This window comes from Calidris pugnax, unplaced genomic scaffold, assembly GCF_001431845.1.
Source record: "Calidris pugnax isolate Ruff unplaced genomic scaffold, ASM143184v1 scaffold58, whole genome shotgun sequence".
Classification (NCBI taxonomy): Eukaryota; Metazoa; Chordata; class Aves; order Charadriiformes; family Scolopacidae; genus Calidris; species Calidris pugnax.
The window spans coordinates 7320553-7340739 of record NW_015090868.1 but is presented as its reverse complement, the minus strand read 5'-3'; the positions used below and the strand labels follow the sequence as shown (position 1 = coordinate 7340739).

The 20187-nt window shown below is 40.9% G+C and overlaps 1 protein-coding gene across 1 annotated transcript in view; it reads left to right on the top strand.

The window, feature by feature from the left end:
- Positions 1-20187, top strand: part of WWC2 (WW and C2 domain containing 2) — a 98542-nt gene that overhangs the window by 57279 nt on the left and 21076 nt on the right. The window contains exons 6-14 of the mRNA XM_014945647.1: positions 385-514; positions 972-1118; positions 2221-2294; positions 6777-7019; positions 11824-11913; positions 13227-13840; positions 17291-17414; positions 19542-19622; positions 19707-19793. Coding sequence (XP_014801133.1) covers positions 385-514; positions 972-1118; positions 2221-2294; positions 6777-7019; positions 11824-11913; positions 13227-13840; positions 17291-17414; positions 19542-19622; positions 19707-19793 — 1590 coding nt within the window. The remainder of the gene's footprint in view (positions 1-384; positions 515-971; positions 1119-2220; positions 2295-6776; positions 7020-11823; positions 11914-13226; positions 13841-17290; positions 17415-19541; positions 19623-19706; positions 19794-20187) is intronic.

The following is a 20187-nucleotide window of genomic DNA, read 5'->3' as shown; positions in this document are numbered from 1 at the left end:
AGTTGCTCTGTGCCCTTATGTCTTTAAGAACTGGATGAACTAGAATTGCTCGTGGAGTCTCTGCCTTTGGTAAGGCCCTGGTAGTTTAGCTGAGGTGGTTTTAAAGCCAACAGAAGCATTTTTCCATGCAATTTCCTGCTGTCAGCGAAACCCATCCACTGGGCACTGGGTATGTGTTAGCTTGACATTTTTGCCAAGGATTAAGCAGTAAATATTTTAATGGTGACTTCAACGTCCTTTTTCTTCTTTGCATTTCTGTTACAGGAAATGGTATCTCTTATCTCCTTCCCTTCTATTCACTAGTTATGCTTCTGCTTGAAGCAGAACAGCAGAGATGTCGATATTATTTTTTGTATCCAGTATTAACATTCTCTCTTTCCACAGAATTGACCAAAAAATGTCTGGAGGCCACAGCGGGTATGAACTATGTGAGGCCAAAGCCATCCTGAGTGAACTGAAGTCCATCAGAAAGGCCATCAGTTCAGGGGAGAGGGAAAAACAAGATTTAATGAAGGTACTTTGAACAGTTGACATAAATTTTGTGTGCATTTCCTTTAACATGAGTAACTTTCCTGATTATATATACTTTGCATTTTTGACTTTTTAAGGGATTCTCAAAACTCTTTGAGCCCAACCTGGTATTAAAATCCATTTTCAGATGCCGAAACTGAAGCCAGTGACTTTCCTAATTCAAAAAACTGCTATGTGTCGGTCAGACAATAGAGATTTCTGAACTTGTGTGCAAGGCACAATGCAGATTTTACCTATAAACCACAATTTAAATTATTAAGTGGACAAAATGAGACATGTTTTTGAGGTGCATGGACAGTTTCTAACTCAATGAAAGTTATCCAAATCTAAGTTGCCCATTGGAGTCTTTTATGTAAATGTCTTTGTGGAGATAAACTGCTAGAAACATGGTGAAATACAAAGGAACTTTAACACCACCTCCTTCTTTGTTTCCTGGACAGAGTCTTGCAAAGCTGAGAGAGAAATTCAATCTTGAGCAGACCATCGAGACGTCTGAACCAGACCTGAGTTCCAGCTCCGTAAACTCCCAGCTGTGTTTTTCCAGACAAACTCTGGATGCAGGGTCTCAGACTGACATTTCTGGGGAGGTGAGCTCTCTTCCAGTTTGTCAAATGCCAGGAGAAACTGAATCAGAAAGCTGCCGTTAATGGAATCGGAACCGAAGGGTTGTTTACTGTTGCTGACAGGTGTACATATATACATATATAAGAGATAATTACTTCAGTTATCAGTTATCTGATTTTTTTCCCCTTAAATTTTAAATAGAGCTGAATTTTTTTATGCATTTATGACAATTTGATTTAATCAAATAGTTCCAGGACAGTGAAGATCAGCATAATTTGACAGTATTTTTTTGGATCTGTGTGTAGGGTATGTTTCACCTTCCAGACTTAATTCAATGCGAAGAGATGTTTTTAATTTTCAGAAACAAGATCTCAGAATTTAAAGGTGCCATTTCATTTCACGCAGCTGAAAACTGGTGGAACTTGTTCAGTGATGGATTAAAAACTTCTCTGTTTCACTGATGCTTTATATTAACATACACAGAAAGCTGTGCTTCGTTTTGATAACTTCTTTGAAGCTCTGTGAGCTAAGTTTGTAGGAAGAGACTATACAAGGTTTTCCAAACAAGGAGCTAAGCTTGTCTATGTTTCATAGCAAAGTTATTGAAGTCTTACTTTGAGATGCACTGATTTAGTTCTGAATTCTGAGTTTAAAGGAGGAGATCAGAATTTTGGGTGCAATCACCGCGAGATTTCTTAGAAGACTCTCTTGTTTTACTCTGGGCTCTGTGCAATTTCATAGCAAAGTTATTGAAGTCTTACTTTGAAATGCACTGACTTAGTTCCAAATTCTGAGTTTAAAGGAGGAGATCAAAATTTTGGGTGCAATGACTGCAAGATTTCTTAGAAAGAAATCTTTTGCTTTACTCTGGACTCTGGACAATGGGTAGTACAGTAGTTAAAACCAGATGAACTGGATCAGAAAAAAAAACAGCACTTTTTTTTTTGTACATCCAAGTAGATGCCTAACTAGGCATTTAACGGCAAATGTATGGCTGGAGGTGGGGGTGGTTTTATTTTTTATGTTGTGATTTTTCTAGCCTGTGCGTAGATCTTTCTTAGTTCATTTAACAGCTTTACACAGTAATGAGGCTAATTTTTATTTAATTTTATTTTTTCTCAACAGGTTGGAGTAAGAAGTAGATCAAATTTAGCCGAGAAGGTCAGACTAAGTCTTCAATATGAAGAGGCAAAAAGAAGGTAATAGGGTTCGTTGCTTTGTTGAGTTGTGGCCTGGAGCTGGGAAGGTGCCTGGTCTCTGCAGCACCAACCTTGTGCTTGCAGTGACATCTAGTGGGTGGCTCTCTGTTGGCACTGTGGGCATCCTGCAGGGTCCCTTTCCCTTCCCAACACAAGCAGGCTTTCGGGAGCAGCCCGTGCTTTTGAACAGTAGGTTTTACATTCAATGTGAAGTTGAATGTGTTAAGAAAGAAAATGCAGACAGTGACAAATCAATGGCAGCTCCAGGATTAGAATTGTTTAGGTTGGAAAAGATCTTTAAGATCATTGAGTCAGGCTGTTGTTCCAGTACTGCCCAAACCACCATCAAACCATGTCCCTCAGCACCACATCTACCCATCTTTTAAATACTTCCGGGGATGGTGACTCCACCACTTCCCTGGGCAGCCTGTCCCAATGCTTGATAACCATTTCTGTGAAGAAATGTTTCCTAATATCCATCCTAAACCTCCCCTGGTGCAACTTGAGGCCGTTCCCTCATGTCCCATGGCCTGTTCCTTGGGAGAAGAGACCGACCCCCCCAGCTACCCCCTCCTTTCAGGGAGTTGGAGAGAGCGAGAAGGTCTCCCCTCAGCCTCCTTTTCTCCAGCAGCTCCCTCAGCTGCTTTCCATAAGACTTGTGTGCCAGACCCTGCACCAGCTCCATTGCCCTTCTCTGGATTAAGCACCTGACTTTCCACTGAAAGGTGTCTCCAGATTATTGATGTCCTTTATATTCTTCCTTGGGATCATCATTTCAGTTCACTACGCCACTTAAGGCTCTTCAGTTTTAGAGTTGCTTCAGACTTTCAGTGCAAATTTAGTAGGCTTAATTATTTCTTTTTTTTTTTTTTTCCTGGGACTTTGGATAATTTAAATACTTGTTATCACTATGGGGTTGAGTTTTTTTTAATGAGTTAAACCTGAGGAGAAGAGAAATTGGGAACTGCTCCACTGATGAATGTGGAATGCTTTTCAAATAAAGCTCTGCCCTGGTTGCTCATGAAAGCAGTGCAGTTTTGATGAATTGCCAGAGCACTGAAGAATGGGCATCCAAAAGCAGAACATTCAGGGTTACTAAAAACAGAATTGCTGTACAATACCAAAGGAAGATTTACTATTTTAAAAAAAAAAAAAAAAGTGTGGGGGTGATATCTCTTTATTAGTAATGTATTGTATTATTTTCTAATACTTTTCACAAAATTTAAGTGTCAGCTGTTCAGAAACCTTATAGTTTTGTTATGGAGGTGCTTTGTAATTTAAGGACAATAGAAATCCAAAAAGTTTTCCCACACCCAGAGTTCCTCATTTACTATAAAGAACTAAACAAGGCAATAAAATAAAAAATAGCACTTTTCCCCAGATGAAAACTGTGCCTAAAATGCTATTTAATCTGATACTTAAGTATTATTTCAGTTGGAGTACTGTGGCGTGGTCAGTTAGAAAACTAGAAAAAGAAATTTGCATCTTATAAGTACAAAGTAAAGGCATAGTTTTTATGTTTTGAAGGCAGGAGGCTGCCTAATTTCAAATATATACCTTCCTTGTACAGAGCAGTAGCTACCATCCTTGCTGGTAACAGTAATCCCTTATATCCTCATTACAGATCATAAAACTTTATTAGATAATCAATGCATTCAAGAAAGAGTACTGAGGCTGTTGTGTTTGTTTAGTATTGAACGTGTATGATTGGGCTCACAATCACCGTGTACGTAATATTAATTGTCAGGGGGTGGTTTAGATGCAGATAGATGATGGTTTTTTATCAGGCATAATTGATCCAAAACCAGATCATCCTCTGTTTGGACTATATCTTGATACCAAGAAGTTCCAGCATCCTCTCCTTTGTAGGAACAACAAAATTCCTGGCAGTGAGTGAGTTTACCACTTCCACCTCAAAAAAACCACCCCTAAAGCCCCCCAAGAGTAGAGTGCTCCAAGTATGGAGTACTGCAGCACAAGATCTTACTTCCTTACAAATTAGTCAGCCAAGAATGGGGGTCAAAATTTCAGTAGCTCATGTACTTACTCTTTGTACTTACTCTTTGCATAACTCTTTGTTCCATATAATACTAATGTGTTTCAGGGTTAAAATGATCTCCTTTTAGATGGTCTCTTCATTCAGTTTTATCTGAGAACTGCCCAGTAATAAATATTCTTTTCAGCTTTAAATAAAACAATCAAAAGCCTTGAAGACACCGTTTAAAGTCTTTAAGGTATCTGCACATGATGGTCTTACCAGGGACACTGAGGCTGTTGTGTTTGTTCAGTATTGAACGTGTATGATTGGGCTCACAATCACCGTGTACGTAATATTAATTGTCAGGGGGTGGTTTAGATGCAGATAGATGATGGTTTTTTATCAGGCATAATTGATCCAAAACCAGATCATCCTCTGTTTGGACTATATCTTGATACCAAGAAGTTCCAGCATTGTGTTTTCTCTCTCCTTTGTAGGAACAACAAAATTCCTGGCAGTGAGTGAGTTTGCCACTTCCACCTCAAAAAAACACCCCTAAAGCTCCCAAAAAGTAGAGTGCTCCAAGTATGGAGTACTGCAGCACAAGATCTTACTTCCTTACAAATTAGTCAGCCAAGAATGGGGGTCAAAATTTCAGTAGCTCATGTACTTACTCTTTGTACTTACTCTTTGCATAACTCTTTGTTCCATATAATACTAATGTGTTTCAGGGTTAAAATGATCTCCTTTTAGATGGTCTCTTCATTCAGTTTTATCTGAGAACTGCCCAGTAATAAATATTCTTTTCAGCTTTAAATAAAACAATTAAAAGCCTTGAAGACACCAATTAAAGTCTGCCATGCAGACCAGCACATGATGGTCTTATCAGTGACTACAGTGAACTTAAAGTGTACATGCCTTGGAATAACGAGGATACATACCACTTTGCACATAAAGTTCAGCACCTAATTACATCCCCCCTAATTATTATGGCCATTTTAATGATCACTATAATTTAATAACGTATTGACCATCTTTTCTGAAATATTAAATGTGCAAATTCATAGTTGTTCTGTGTTAAAATAACGAAGAGAGGATCTTGTAAATGAACTTCTCTACTTGAAAATTATCAGTAATTTTGTATATCGCACGTTTTATGTAGCTTACCCAGCAGAATGTCTTGAAGAGGTGGAATGCTGATGTTAACTATGCTAGATTCAGTTGCAATTGCTACTCGAAAGGATTAAAAGATTGTTGTCAATTCTGTCCTGATGGGGTGAAGATCTGGGTAGTGTTCCTCGTTGACCTGTTGAGCAAGGACTTCCTCAAAAGAGTGGGACCAGTGAGTTTTCTTATCCATCCAGGCCTTTGCCTGTCTGATGAGGCAGCTGGAAAGAGTGGCAGTGTCAGTGGCAGAGAGTTGTCTGTAGCAGAGAGAGCAAAAGAGCTGTTTGGAGACCACCATCCCATCCCAAAAGCCATCAAACAGCTGTCAGGAGCAGCCACTCTCAGAGCATGGTTAAGCTAGAACCAGTGACCTGGAGATGAAAGTCTTAACATTCCATTATCCAGCTGAAATTACTCGGTGGTTTTCCCTCTGAGTACTGCTCCCTGGTAGGACTGTTGAATATAAATGATAGATGTAACAGCTGCGAAATATATCGAACCGCTTCGTTTCATTTCATCCCACCGTTCCCTTACGGTGGCACCGCTGACAGTGTTGCTGTTTATTTTACACTCCTTTTCTGTGAAAATACCCTGAGTCAAAACAAACTCTTCTTGCAGGGGTTTGGTGGGAATATGGGTTGTTTTCATTTTTGAAGCTGTTGCGTTTTTGTTGAGGTGCAGATGAGAAAGAAATGTTTTCTATGGAAAATGAAATGGGGGTGGTTTCCCTTGAGCTTCTACTATTAGCAATGGAATAGTTGCTCTCCTCCCTGACCAAGAGTCCTTCCCCGTGTCTCCTGTAGCCCCTTTAGGGACTGGAAGGGGCTCTAAGGTCTCCCCGAAGCCTTCTCTTCTCCAGGCTGAACCCCCCAACTCTCTCAGCCTGTCCTCACAGCAGAGGGGCTCCAGCCCTCAGAGCATCTTCATGCCCTCCTCTAAGGCATGCCTCCAACAGGTCCACGTCCTTCTGTTGGGGGCCCCAAGGAAATCCATCAGACTCCTAGATGAGCAAAGCTTAGTGCCCCTACGATGTTACCAGACAGAATAAAGCTTTTATTAAGGTTGTGACTTCAACTCAGCGTTTAAACAGCAGCAACTTGCTTTAATACACATTAAATACACATTTAATACAGCCAGCACATTGCTGTTGGCCAGGATAAGTGGCCTGCTCTTCTGGTCTAGGGTGCACCTTGTGAAGCAAAAACTAATTAAAAGCGTGACTTTGAGTAGAAAATGTTGTTATATTCTGCTACCTTTCAAAATATTGTATGGCTTCTCTCTTTTTGGGATTTGTGTGCTGGGCTGGGCTCAGAGAAATCTGCTGTGTTTTATTGTAGCATGGCTAACTTGAAGATTGAACTCTCTAAGCTTGATAGTGAAGCCTGGCCTGGGGCACTGGATGTGGAAAAGGAAAAACTCATGTTAATCAATGAAAAAGAGGAGCTTTTAAAGGAACTCCAGTTTATTACACCCCGCAAACGTACTCAAGATGAGCTGGAGCAGCTGGAAGCAGAAAGGAAGAGGCTTGAAGAAGAGCTGCTGTCTGTAAAAAGCACACCCAGTCAAGCACTTGCTGAAAGGTAAGGGGTTGTCTTCTGCTAATATTAAACGCTGCTTTCTGTGACCCAACCTTTGTACTCACCACGAACCCCAAACTATGCCTTGATGGGCTCTTTTCCTTCACTAACCCTTCTGTGTAGATCTTAATTAAATTTGTTATTAGCCCACTGGGCAGAAACACAAAGAAGCCTTCTGTCCTGTGAGAGAATGTGAACACCCTGGATGTGCTCTGCAATATCAGTTCCTCTGCCTTTGGTACCGGCATGAAAATGCCTGTGACAGATGTTAAATAACGTGAGGAATGTCAACACACCAGCAGGAGGGCAATGCATCATTCCCTCCTCTCTGCTAATAGCCCTAAACTATTTGAACTCAGGTTACAGAGATTATCTTGGTTCTTGCACCGTCTGAAGCCTTTCATTGTGAGTTTTATTACGTACAAAAATGCAACCAAAAGGAGAGGGGGAAAAGAAAAGTTCAGAGGAGGAGTATAATTGCTGCAAAACTTTCCTAACTCGTGGCTATCTAACTGGTAACTGAATTGACTCCCACTATAAATTGTTTTAGCCAGATGCAGAGTTCAGGAAAATCAAAGGTGACTGTCACAAATGGACTTTTCATCAGCTGTGAGTGGAAACAAATTTATGGGCACCTCCAGCAGACATGAAATGCAATAAACACAAAATGTCATTGCGTCTGTCGGTGTAGTGCCCTTATTGAAGTGTTACAGTCAGCACTGTAAGCCTTTCTGCTTCTCTCTGCCAGGAGGAAACACCTCCTGGTGCTCCAGTTCCACTGCATGGCTAAATTCTTGTTGTATTCTCTATTTTTGCAGGAGAAATTACCTGTCTGTGGTAGTAATATCTAAATTATCATGGATCCGTTGCTTTCTGACTGCCATTAATAAATGGAGGATAAGAGCTCAATAATAAAGTGACATTCACAAATAAATAATTCAAATCTAAGGTTGTAATAACGCAGTGTTGTAAATAATGGCTAAATCTTGACTCATGCTGTAAATAGGGAGCTGGTTTCTTCGTCTTGTGTTTTGGATTCGCTTGTTTAGTCCCAAGGAAAATTCTGCACGGGACCATTTTCCCACACATGGCAGATGCCAAACTTGGAGTACCAAGGGCGAGTAAAATTGTCTCCCACTGTTGAGAAGAAATGATTTTTTTCCAACACAACTAGTTATTACAGTTTTGGGGTTTTTTCCCCTTCTATTTTCTTCAAATTTTTTCCTTTTGATTTTCATTCCTGAAAATGTGGAATTTTTTCCTGAGGTTGCAGTAGGATTTCATGTCATATATTGCTGCTTGAGGTAGTATTTATGGTGCCTGTTTTGCTTTTTTGCCATTCCAGTGAATCTCTAGTGAATTTCTAGTTTTATGATATTAAAACTGTCTCCCTTGATGACATCAGAGCACATCAATTCATTCACACTAAGCTATTTTGAGGATTATTTCTGGTGTGTCTGCTATAAACATAAAGAAAATTTTCGTTTTGTAGGAGTCAGAGGGTGAAACTTTTCCTGAAATGGTCTGCTATAAACATAAAGAAAATTTTCGTTCTGTAGAAGGAGTCAGAGGGTGACACTTTTCCTAAAATGTTAATTTAAGAAAAGGATACAGTTAATTGTATCTCATTGACCATCAACACTTTAATTCTTGGAGATGAGGAAGATTCTCCTCTCCATCATCGGTGGAGGAGCCACGCCAGCTCCAAAGTGTTGAACTATTGTTGTATCACTATTTTATTTCGTGAAGTTTGATGAATGCTATAGGTTTCCAGTGTTTTCACAGGGACTGATAACAAAGCGACAGTGTAAGAAGCTATAGACTCTGTCAGAGCTTCCTGTGACAAGAGCTTTTTATTTTGGTTTGGCTTTTGGGGTTTTTTTAGGTATTTTTTTCTAGAGGGGGAAGAAACGGAAGACTTGCTCTGATTTAAAAGCATCATAGCATAGCCCTGGGTTATTTTGGAGCAGGATGCTGAAATTGCCACTAGTAGCTGTACTTGGAATGAATTCACAGGAGGAGGGTGTAAATCAGAACGAATCAGCCTCAAAAAAGCAGGGAGGGGGCATACTCTGACTGCTTTAAGAAGCCTTCCAGCAACTGGACAGAAATATCCAGATTGTGGAACTGTTGAGAACTATTTGCTGCTTTCTTGCCTCTGTGTTCATCTCAGGGAGATTCCAGTCCTGCTTTAGTCCTTGGCAAATTCTTCTAAGTAATCACAGTCTTCTCAGTAATTTAGAGAGAGGCGTGATTTAACGGCTTGATTGTGTACAACTGGCCCCTGCTCTTGTGCCTGCCATAAGCAAACAAGTCCACATGAGTTTGCATTGAAAGGTGAGGTATGTGCACTTTTCATGTATTTTTTTATTTATTTAAGATTCTCTGCCCCTCTCAGCAATGTTACAGTTTAAGATCAGAACTGGAGAAAGATGTCTCACTAACGTTCAAGTTGCTCCCACAATGAGTGATGGGTTAATTAACAGGAGGGGTGCAAACAGGAGGGATGTCAGAACAGGTAACACGATGGTGGTTTAGATGTTTACATGGTCTTTGGGATATTAATGTTCCTGCTTGTGCTTTAAAGAAGGAAGGTTCATTGTCTGAAAGTTCTGGTTGTTTTATATTTTTAGTTTGGCCTGATATAGAATGAAAAAAAAAAAAGTCCTTGAATCTCAATTTGTTGTGAGATAGTGGAATTGTTTCCTGTGTCTCTTGGAACTTCCAGGAGTGATTTCATCATCTACCTTGTGTTTGGGACTAACATCTTTCTGAAACTTACCTACAGGTATTAATACTACTACTTTAATTACTAGTAGTAATTAGCACTAGATCAAATTACAGCCAGGAAAGAATTTATTTTTTTTTTTCAGGAGCTGAGATATATGGGATAAATTACATTTTATCAACCTCATTGAGATAATAAAGGAAAACAAACTTATCCTTGTGCTTTGGAGAAAAATACCCAAACAAACCTTTTAGTTTAATAGTGCAAATTCCATGGAATAGGTGTACTCCAGTCAGACAAGTTCCTAAGTTGGTTTTTTTTTTCTTGCCTTTTTCCAATAGTAGTTGAACACATACAGCATTTTTTGTGCTTCTTCCTTGAGTATAAAATGAGAGTTCACTGTTGAAAAGCCACAGAAGACTAAGTGAAGAGTGCTCTTGCTTGGGGAAAGCGGGATAGATTGGGCTTTAAAGGAAGGCAGAAGGTGATGATAAATAGTGAAATGATAGGAAAAGGTGTCTGATAACAGAGATGAGCATAACTCTTGGTTTGGAAACCCGTGTGTGCTTTTGCTGGATTTAGCAGGTAGTGGCAGCCGGACGCGGGGCTGGGGGGAGAGCAGAGGCAGCGGAGGGGAAGCTCAAGGTAGTGGCAGCCGGACGCGGGGCTGGGGGGGAGAGCAGAGGCAGCAGAGGAGAAGCTCGCACCCTGCCTGACCTCAGGGTAACTCCTTCACCTTTGCATAACCCACATTTGCTCCCTGAATAAGCCTGGGTGTAAGCAAGTGCTTTTCATGCTTTGCTGCACTGAGGACTTAATGTCTTTTTGCTGGTATCTGGCGCTCAAAGAGAGGGAATCCTGGGAACTCCCGGCTATTTCATTCAGTTTGCATAAGAAAGCAATGGTTGATTTTTTTTTTTGTTATTGTTGGGCTTTTTTTGTTCTTTGAAGTGTTCTCTGCATTTGAATATTAATTCATACATCCTTGAGATGCCAGAAAGGGCAAAGAAAAGGTTTCTGAGAATGAACATCAAACTTTTTCCTCTTTTCTTTTTTTAAAGGAGGGGAGGTAATTTCTTGTCCCTCAGATTCGTTGCTTGAGAACTTGTGACATGTGTCACTTGACTGAGCAAGGGCTAGAGGAGAATATATTAATCCACAACTACAGGAGGGTTTTAGCTGAATCCACTAAGGGAAAGCAATTTATTTGGTGTTGTAAATGGAGTGATAAAAGGGAATTATAAAAGGAAAGAAATCACTGTACAGGTTAGTGAATCCTCTCTGCTTGCAGCCAGCCAAAAGGAAGGGGGGGAGAGTTCTACCATTTGTGGTTTTAGAGTTAGGCTGGATAACGGTGCAGGAAGTAATAAATTCTCCTTTTTCATAACCTTGATAATGAGCATTAGGATGCTGTGTGGCTCTGAGGCCATGACAAAGCTGTTGGGGATGTAGAAATCTTTACCAAGGACTCCTGAATATGATGCAGTGTCTCAGAACCTCATGCTTTGATTTACTGTGCTCTGGCTCTAGATGAAGATGCTAAAATCAAAGGGAGTGCTTTAAATTTAAACTTCCTGCGGTGCTGCCCCAAGTTCTTGCATTATCAGAATTAATGCTGGTATTAATGTTCTTTTGTTTGTTGGGGTTTTTTTTCCCTGAAATGATATTAAGTGAGGATGCTTTTAAAACCTGTATTAGTGCAGATCTTATTGTCCCAAAGTTGCGGCTCTTTTCCCAGTGCTCATCTCTTCCTCTTTTATTTGGCGTGTGCTCCCCTCGGCGCGGTGTGACTGTACCAACATTCTGCTGGCTCAGACACTCCCCAGGTTTGTTACCATGCTTAAAATTCTGCAGGTAAAGACACTCAGCTGAAGGAGCTCGGGGCTTTACGATGGGCCTGAGAGTTAACACAGTCTGCTGGATTTTAGGAGTTGGCAGCCAGATTAAAATATGAGGGCTCTTCACTTTGTTTCTGTCCTAGCTATGAAATATTTCAGTCTGGCTGATTTCTGGTGCTGATAAGCATTTCTGGCTTATTTTGTAATGTTTTCTTGTACTTACACGTTCCTTTCTTTCCAGATTGAAGCTAGAGGAGAGAAGAAAAGAGTTGGTACAGAAACTTGAAGAAACTACGAAGTTAACTACGTATTTGCATTCACAACTTAGGAGGTGAGTGGGGCCAGTCTTTTTTCAGTGGTGCCCAGTGACAGGACAAGAGGTTAATGGGCACAAACTTGAACATCTAGACTTTAGAACATTTAGAAGTTCCATCTAAACATGAGGAGGAACTTCTTCACTTTGAGGGTGGCAGAGCCCTGGAACAGGCTGCCCAGAGAGGTGGTGGAGTCTCCTTCTCTGGAGACATTCAAAACCCACCTGGACACGTTCCTGTGCAACCTGCTCTGGGTGGACCTGCTCTGGCAGGGGGTTGGAGGAGATGATCTCCAGAGGTCCCTTCCAACCCCATATCATTCTGTGATTCTGTGAGGTTGTACTGTGTAAGGTAAAGCCTGTTTTCAGCAACAGTCTGACCTGGCTGTCTAAACTTCATTCATAGTTGGTTTTCTTCTCTTAGCTGGAAGCTGAACAAAATTTAATATTTAAGTAAGAAAATGCCAGTCTAATAGCTTCAAGGCTTTTGCCACCATACGAACCCAGTGTACTTTCATAATTTCAGTGAGCACTCAAGACTGGATTGAATGGATTTTTTTTGTGCAGTTTCTATAATTAAGCAGGGAGACGTTATTTTGCTTCTGTGCAAGTAAATAAATAAAGTGGGAATTCTCTAATTGGTCATAGCTCCAAAATGCTGTCATTGAGGAGACCAAATGGTTTCTCAGAGTTCTGTGTAAAATGAGAACTATCAGAACTGTAGCTTTATTCTGTGTGATAACTGGAGAGGCTCAGTGACTACATGTATGTGTGTAAATATTTCTGTGAATAGTTGATTCTGGTTTTTTTCTTCAACGCTGACTTGCGCTTTCTGGCAACAGAGCAGCACCCTCAGCAGGGTACTTTTTCCTGACAGTCATTGATTCAGAATCTGACTCGGGGTTTATGAAATTCATAGTGGTAACAAAAAAGTCATCAGTCACAGCCAACTCAAACTCATTGCTCTGATGGGAGTTCTGGTATTTAATGATGCATGTAACTGGTCCTGGGGAAGAGTTTCTCTGACTCCTGGACTGTACCCTGGACTTGTGGGTCTTTTTATCCTGGTAAAGGCAGTTTTCTAGTCCAGTGGCAAAATTTTTCAAGTCGATGGCTTTGTTCAGTCTCTTTGGTCGTTAGTCCATGAGGGTTGGGCACTGGTCTGAGCCAGGTACGGGTGCTTCAAAAACCTAATGCCCCAAGCAGCATTCAGTTGTAAATGGTTATAAAATCGTTATAGCACAGCTTCTGTCAGTCTTATCTCTCCCTTTTGTACCCTTTTGTGCTGGTTTGGTTTAGTAACACACAGCCTGTTTGTGCTTTCTCTGCAGCCTCTCAGCAAGTACCTTATCTGTGTCTTCAGGGAGCAGTCTGGGGTCGCTGGCATCCAGCCGGGGGTCCCTGAACACCTCAAGCAGAGGGTCCCTGAACTCCCTCAGCTCCACAGAGCTCTACTATAACCAAGGGGATCAAATAACGGATTTGGACTATCAGTATAAACTCGACTTCATACTGCAAGAAAAAAGTGGTTACATCCCTTCGGGGCCTATCACCACTATCCATGAGAACGAAGTGGTGGGTTCCCATGGGAGGCTGGGTTACAGTGACTCTCCTTCAGCTGCAGACCATCCCAAATTGACTGAACCTCCCAAATCCGTGACGTCGCTTTCTTCCAGGTCCTCGCTGTCCTCCTTGTCCCCCCCAGGCTCCCCTTTGGTTTTAGAAACTGCGTTTTCCGTGTCGACTCAAAATTCCCCTCTGCATCACCTCACTACGGACTTTGAAGACTGTGGCATTTCGGGTGATTTTGCCGGCATTAGTCTCTGTGAGAACCAAATATTGTTGGACTCTGAAGCCAGAGCAGGATCTCGGATTCCTCCAGATGATAAAGATCTTAATGAAGGCATTGGGCAGCCTCTGCCTTCTCTACATGAAGGAAGTTCAGGTAATGAAATAAATCTAATGTCGAATATATGTGTTACATGACAATTTTGCACTAACAGCTGGCTCTTAGGTGGGAAGGTACCTCGTGTAACTGAAGATTATCTTGATGGACATACTTTTGCCATGGTGGGCAGTCAGTAATTCTGAGGGAGTAAAAACTTCTAGTTTTGCGTGCAGAGAGCTGTGATCCCCCCGATTCCAACTACATTCTTCTGTAGCTACCTCAGAAGGTGAGCTCCTGTATTGCAGACTCTGTCGTGAAAAATGAGCAGAAAAAAACTGGATCTTGAAGACACGGATGGACAGGGTCCCCTAGGTATTGTCAGGAATGCGTGGGGATAGAGCTAAAACACCCTCTGCTGGTTTCTGGTAACTAGAAATCAGGTACTTTGTTTCTCACTGTAGAATGAGTTTACAAACTGACACCCTCAGTAAAAGAGATTCCTGGACTTAAGAGTTAGGATTTTTGCGAGTGTGTGTATATCAAGTTATTTGAACCTGCTGTCGCTGAAGGATCTGCAGTTCATTGAGAAGGACAGGTGACCATGTGCCATGTAAGTTATGGTGACGTTCTCCCCATTTTTAACATGGATTTCATAGCTTTTTAGCTTTTTATCCACCCCAGTTAGCACAGAGCTCCTGAGCTAGTCTAGGCTCCCCCTGCAACCTGTGGGTAGCATCCAGAAGGATGGGTCATCTTATCCTAAAACATACTTCCCTTTAAAGAACATGGGTTGAATGACCTTGTGAGCTATCAAATTAATATTGATCCTTACTTAAGTAAGTATCCTTAGTAACTGGCTGACTTTCACTTTGGGGTGGCTGAATTAGGTGTCATGAATTCCACTTCTAGTCTGCAGTAAAAGACATATTTAGTTGTCTTATATGGTCAAAGCCTTTGGCAGCGTCAGACCTTCAGAAATCCCAGCTGTCAAGAACTGATGGCCTGTCCTCAGTCTTAGAGGGTTGACTTTGCTGCCTTGTGTTGTGCTTTTTCTGCACTTTTATTGACTTCTTCTAGTGTTGTTCTTTAAGTAGGTTGCAAACCCTTTGTGTTGATGTTAGGCAAGGGCTCTGGTTTGCCAAGGAAGAGCTGAGGGAGCCACATTTCCACCAGTGCTGAGCACTGGCGGCCCTATTAGAAACCAGATCAGCATCTCCCATACCCAGTTCCACATTTCTGGGCCTGAGTTGGTAGTAAAGCAGCTCACGGAGGAATTTGGGTCTCTTAGAATAAATACAACAGAACTGGGAGTGCATTGTCCAGATTTGTTGCCAAGCTTGAAGTCTTGTGCCTGGAGTTTGCCAGTTTATAATAAAAACACCTGGATGTACTGATACAGACATATGTTTTAATGAGAAATTTGCTTTTATTTTTACATATATATATAGAAAATATATTATATATATGTAAATACATATATATGTAAATATATATATATACACACACACATGTGTTGGTTAACTAGGTTAACTCAGTGCAGTACTGTAGTAATTTCAATAGTGACCAGAGCAATGTGGCACCAGAAGACAAATGTGGGTATACTGGGAGCCAGGGGAGACTCTGTTCAACTGTGCAGAAATTAAAAAAGAAATTGAGTGATGTCCTAATGGTCTGAACCTGTGAAATGCAAAGTGGAAAAACATGGAAATGCATTTGAGGGGGGAGGGAGTAATTTTGTCCTTTGTCTTTTCAGTACAGTGGAACACAGGTGTTATTTTGCTTTAGAGTCATATATAAAAGATGAAAAAAAAAAAAACCAAAAAAACTAATTTTCCTACACACATTTCAGCAGCATATCCTTCCCAAATCAACAGCTTTTGGTCTGGCTGCAACTCATCTAGTCTGAGAAATGAATTTGAGATGGTTTGGAATTTGGGAACACATTGGGCTCTGAGGAATCAGAATTATTATTTTTTTAAAATTTATTTATGATTCTTTTCAAAGGCATCATTTGGTTGTCTAACATTTTTGAGCTTATTTGAGGACCTGTTATTCCGGATAGTGTCAGGGTGTCTTTTAAGTTTTTAAGTAGTTAGTTATAATTTTAAAATATAGATTCATCCTGTGATTCTTTATACTGACACTTTCTCATGTAGGGTCTTATATATGATGCAAATTATCTTTAAATCTGTATTAAGACTGCCCAAACAACCACATTTGAAATGGTCCTCGTGGTGAGGCTTCAGTACCTCAGCAGAGACACAGACCTGGGCTTGGTTCGGTGTTTCTACTCCAGTTTAATTCCTGTGATACTTAATGGGAAGGTTTGCAACTCACTGGGCTGGAGGCTCAAAACCTGCATGGAAAATACAAGTTTTACAAGCCTACAAATTTGAATATTGCTCAATCTTAACTTAGAGGTAGAGAAACACACCTGGAGCTGGTATAGCTGCTATTTGGCTGTAATAATCTGCCTTGGCTCTTTAGATGCAGTTCTCACCTGCTCCCCTGTCTCTGACTTTCCTGTACAGGTGAACCAGACAGATATTTGCTCTCCTGCACGTGTCCCCGCTGTCAGAAACCAAGTTGGAATCTCATGTTAGATCTTCCACAGTCAGTCCCTGTCATTGTCAAAGTCAGCCCAGGCTGCTGGGGTAATTCCTAAGGGTAATCAATAAATCATGTCATCGCCTTCACCCCTCGTGCGGGGATGGAGGGGAAAGGAAAGAGCTCTTCTTCATCACGGAAAAAAGCATTCCTGCTGCCATAAATGAAAGCACAAATGCAGCAGTCAATCATCTAATCTGAAACCTTATATTTTAAACATCTTAACTAGATGTAAAGTCATGATTCAGGCGGGGACCATCATGCATAAAGTGTAATAAAAGTACCGTATCGGGCCTCAACTGACTCTGCTGCTGCAGAACGTGGCTCTCTGTGCTGCTGCTGCTGCTTCACCGCCCAACGCCAGCCTATAAATGAGAGTGGAAAATCACAGCAAAGTTGCAGTTGATAGTAAAGAGTAAAAAGTTTTTGATGATGGTAAGCCAGAGGGGATTTTTCCTTTCCAGAGGGTGTCTGTCTGACTGGTGACTACTTAATAAACAGCAGGCAATCACTTTGTGTGCAGCCGAAGTGTTACTACAGCACAGAATGAGAACACGGCAAATATGGGTGTAAAGATCAGGATAACGAGGGTTAATAATGAAGATAATGAAGGATAATAGCTAGCTCAACGTGCAGGGGTGGTGATAGGAGCCTGTATCTCCGGGAAGGAATAATAGTTGTGCACTTTCAAGTTCATCAGTTTGGCTATATCCCTCGCCAGAACACGTGGTAACAGCAGCACGGCCTTGGAACGTGTAATGATGTGGAACAAAACTACTCTGAGATACTCCGTTAAGGGTCACCGCCTCCGGCTTGACAACTTCCTGAGCTCCACACCTCTCTCTTCCCAACTATTAATCTCTGGGACTAATTTTCGTTCATTCTCCTTCCTTTTTGTAGGCGTTGACTTACCCCGCAGAACGGCCGCTCACCTGCTGGAGGAGAAAACAGCTTGTGTCTCTGCTGCCGTGTCCGATGAGTCCGTAGCTGGAGACAGCGGTGTCTATGAAGCTTCTGTCAAACAGTAGGTTTGAGAAACAATGAAAAAAAAAAATATATATCTATAAGCAATTACATAATACCAGCATAAGCAGTTTATCCTTTGTTTTCTTCATATTGAAAGGAAGGCAATCAAACAGTAAAGTTTGATTGCTTTTTTTAAGCTAACAAATTCGCATTACACTGCTTGCATAAATGGGTCGAGTAGCATTAATACACAACCTTCTAATCCTGGGGTTGTTTTCTTGCTAGAAGTTTTCCTAGGCAGAAAGCTGTGTTTAAAATGTAGAGGTTCTGTCAAGTGGCTGCGCTGACTCTACTCAGAGTGACTCTTTTTACTTCTTGTTTTGTTTAGATGCAATCTTAAGATTGCACGACATTCTGCTTGCGTGTTTTCTCTCTGAAAAAAAAAAGAGGATATAGGAAAGGTAAAAAAAATCCTTAGTTTAATATTCATGCTTCACAGGACACAAGAAACATATTTGCTGTTGGTGCTTTTTGACAAGACATAACTTCTATGGGATTATTCATATCAGTTCATATAATAGTGTCTGTTTCGTGGCAGTTGAGGCAATGAACTAAGGTGCATCATGGTATCATACATGGGTTTCAGTGGCCTCTGATAAAATTATTTCTACGCATCAAGTCTTTCACAAATTAAAAAGTAATAAAATAGATGGGACCAAATAAAAAAGCTGAAATACAAAAAGGATTTCTCTTGACGTGTTACAGTGGCTGTTCAACCTCATCTTAGGTCAGGAACCTGTATTTCACCCCAAACTCTGAATCCTAGTATTGCTTTGCTCCAGATCTTCAGTTTACCCTAATGTAACTTTCTCAGGCTGAAATAAACTCCCATCTATTAAAAACTCCACCTTCACTCTGCTGAGTGGCTGTGAGGGTGTGTTTTGGTTCAATAACCGCTGTTGTCTTTCAATTTTGTTTCCGTTCTGAGCTTCTTTGATCAAAGCTTGTCCCCTGCTCTGGTTATAAGCCCAGATAAAAATGGACAGACATTGGACCAAAAGTGGTGGACGTTCTGTGGAGCAAGCCTTTAGCTGCCCCCTTTAGCTGGGGAAGCTGCAAACCAGAACAAATTCCTGTCTTGGCTCATGAAAAGACAAAGACAACAGTTGTGTCCCCCAAACCTGCATACAAAAGGAAACTATTGCCTTTTTTTTTACAAGCTGAGATTTACAGACACTAGTTATTCCCTGATAGCTCCAGGTGTGGATACTCTTCATTCTTGCTGAGTAGGAAATGGTGAAGAGGTAACGAGTGTCTCTGTGCGAGTTGCTTACGTTTAGAAGTGTCTTTATGAACACTGTATGTGGAATAACTTATAATTTGTCAGCGTGTTCCTGAAGCTACAGTGCAGTGATTTCTGCTGTACAGACCAGCCCTTTGTATTAAGCAATTTAAGGCAGGGGAGGAAATAAATACAGCCTATCAAATTAGCCATCGGTCAGGAGAGGAACAGTAAAAAAGAAACCTCTAAATTCAGTCTTAAAATAACGCTGTCGTGTCTTGATAAGGCACGGGATGTCTGTGTTGTCATTCTCCACATTTCCTAGCTTGACATTTCCTATCTTGATCTTGTTTATTGATCCCACCAGTCTGGTTTTAAAAATCAATGAAAGGCATTGATACCGCATCTTCGCTCAAACCTCCCAGAAAACCACTGGAAATTATTTTGCCACCTGGATTCTCTGTAATTCCATTCGCCGCTAGAGTTGCTCTTCAGCTGCAAGACTTGAGCCCCTTTAGTTCTTCGAATGCTTCTGAAAACAGGCTCAGAGGAAAGATGCTTCTGGTTTGCACAGAAACCTCTTCATTTTACAGAGCTGCTGCTTCTCAAACATTCTCCAGAGCAGTATTTTGTGTCCAGTCTACACATGTTCTGATGTTTGTTAGAAACTTCAACTTCCAATTTTGTGTTCAGGGGGTTAAAGAAATGCTAAAGAAATGTCATGAGTCTTTCTCTGGAAACTCTCCCTAAAAGAGGCCTTGCCATTGCAAGGTTCTGAAATTCTCATTTGGAGCACACACTGTAATGAAATCAGCATATTTAGCAGAATGTATATATGTTCTGTGTACACATTTCTGAATTCCTACACATTCCTAAATGTGAGTATTTGCCTGTTTGCCCTAGACCAAACGAAACGGAGGACACTGTATATAGTGAAGACGATGCAACAACTCTAGAAGCTGCCCAGGTACAAATAGGACTCAGGTAAGTGAGCAGCAAAGCGAATGTTCCTGTTCATCCATAAAAATGTGAATAGTAACTTCCCTCCCCTTGTCCTTTCTTTACCAGATACGACCAGGGCAATTCCAGTTTTGTGATAATCATTGTACGGCTCCGAAATCTCCCAGCCTTCTCTGTCCCCCTTGGCTCCAAAGTGTAAGTCGATCGGAGAGCAGTAGTGGTGAAATATTGCAGTATAATAATAAATTGTACAAATTCTCCAAAGGAGTGGATTGATGGACTGGTTAAATGCACTAAACTATGTATAAAACTTTTCAAACTGCAGTCGTACTTAGCTTTTCTGTATTCCAGCAACACTGCGAGAAAAAGAAGTTATTGGGAAATTTGCACCTTCCACTAAAATGGAACAAAAAGGATTCTTTTAAATGATGTTTCATTTAGCGTTTTTAAACATTCTGTATCTTTGTGGGTGCAGAAACAGCTCTTCTGTAGTTACTAAAAACATTTTATTTGATACTTTGCCATTCTTTTGGCTCAGGATGTTGTCTTTTTACATTTATATGGCATTTATTAAAATAGTATGTGTCTT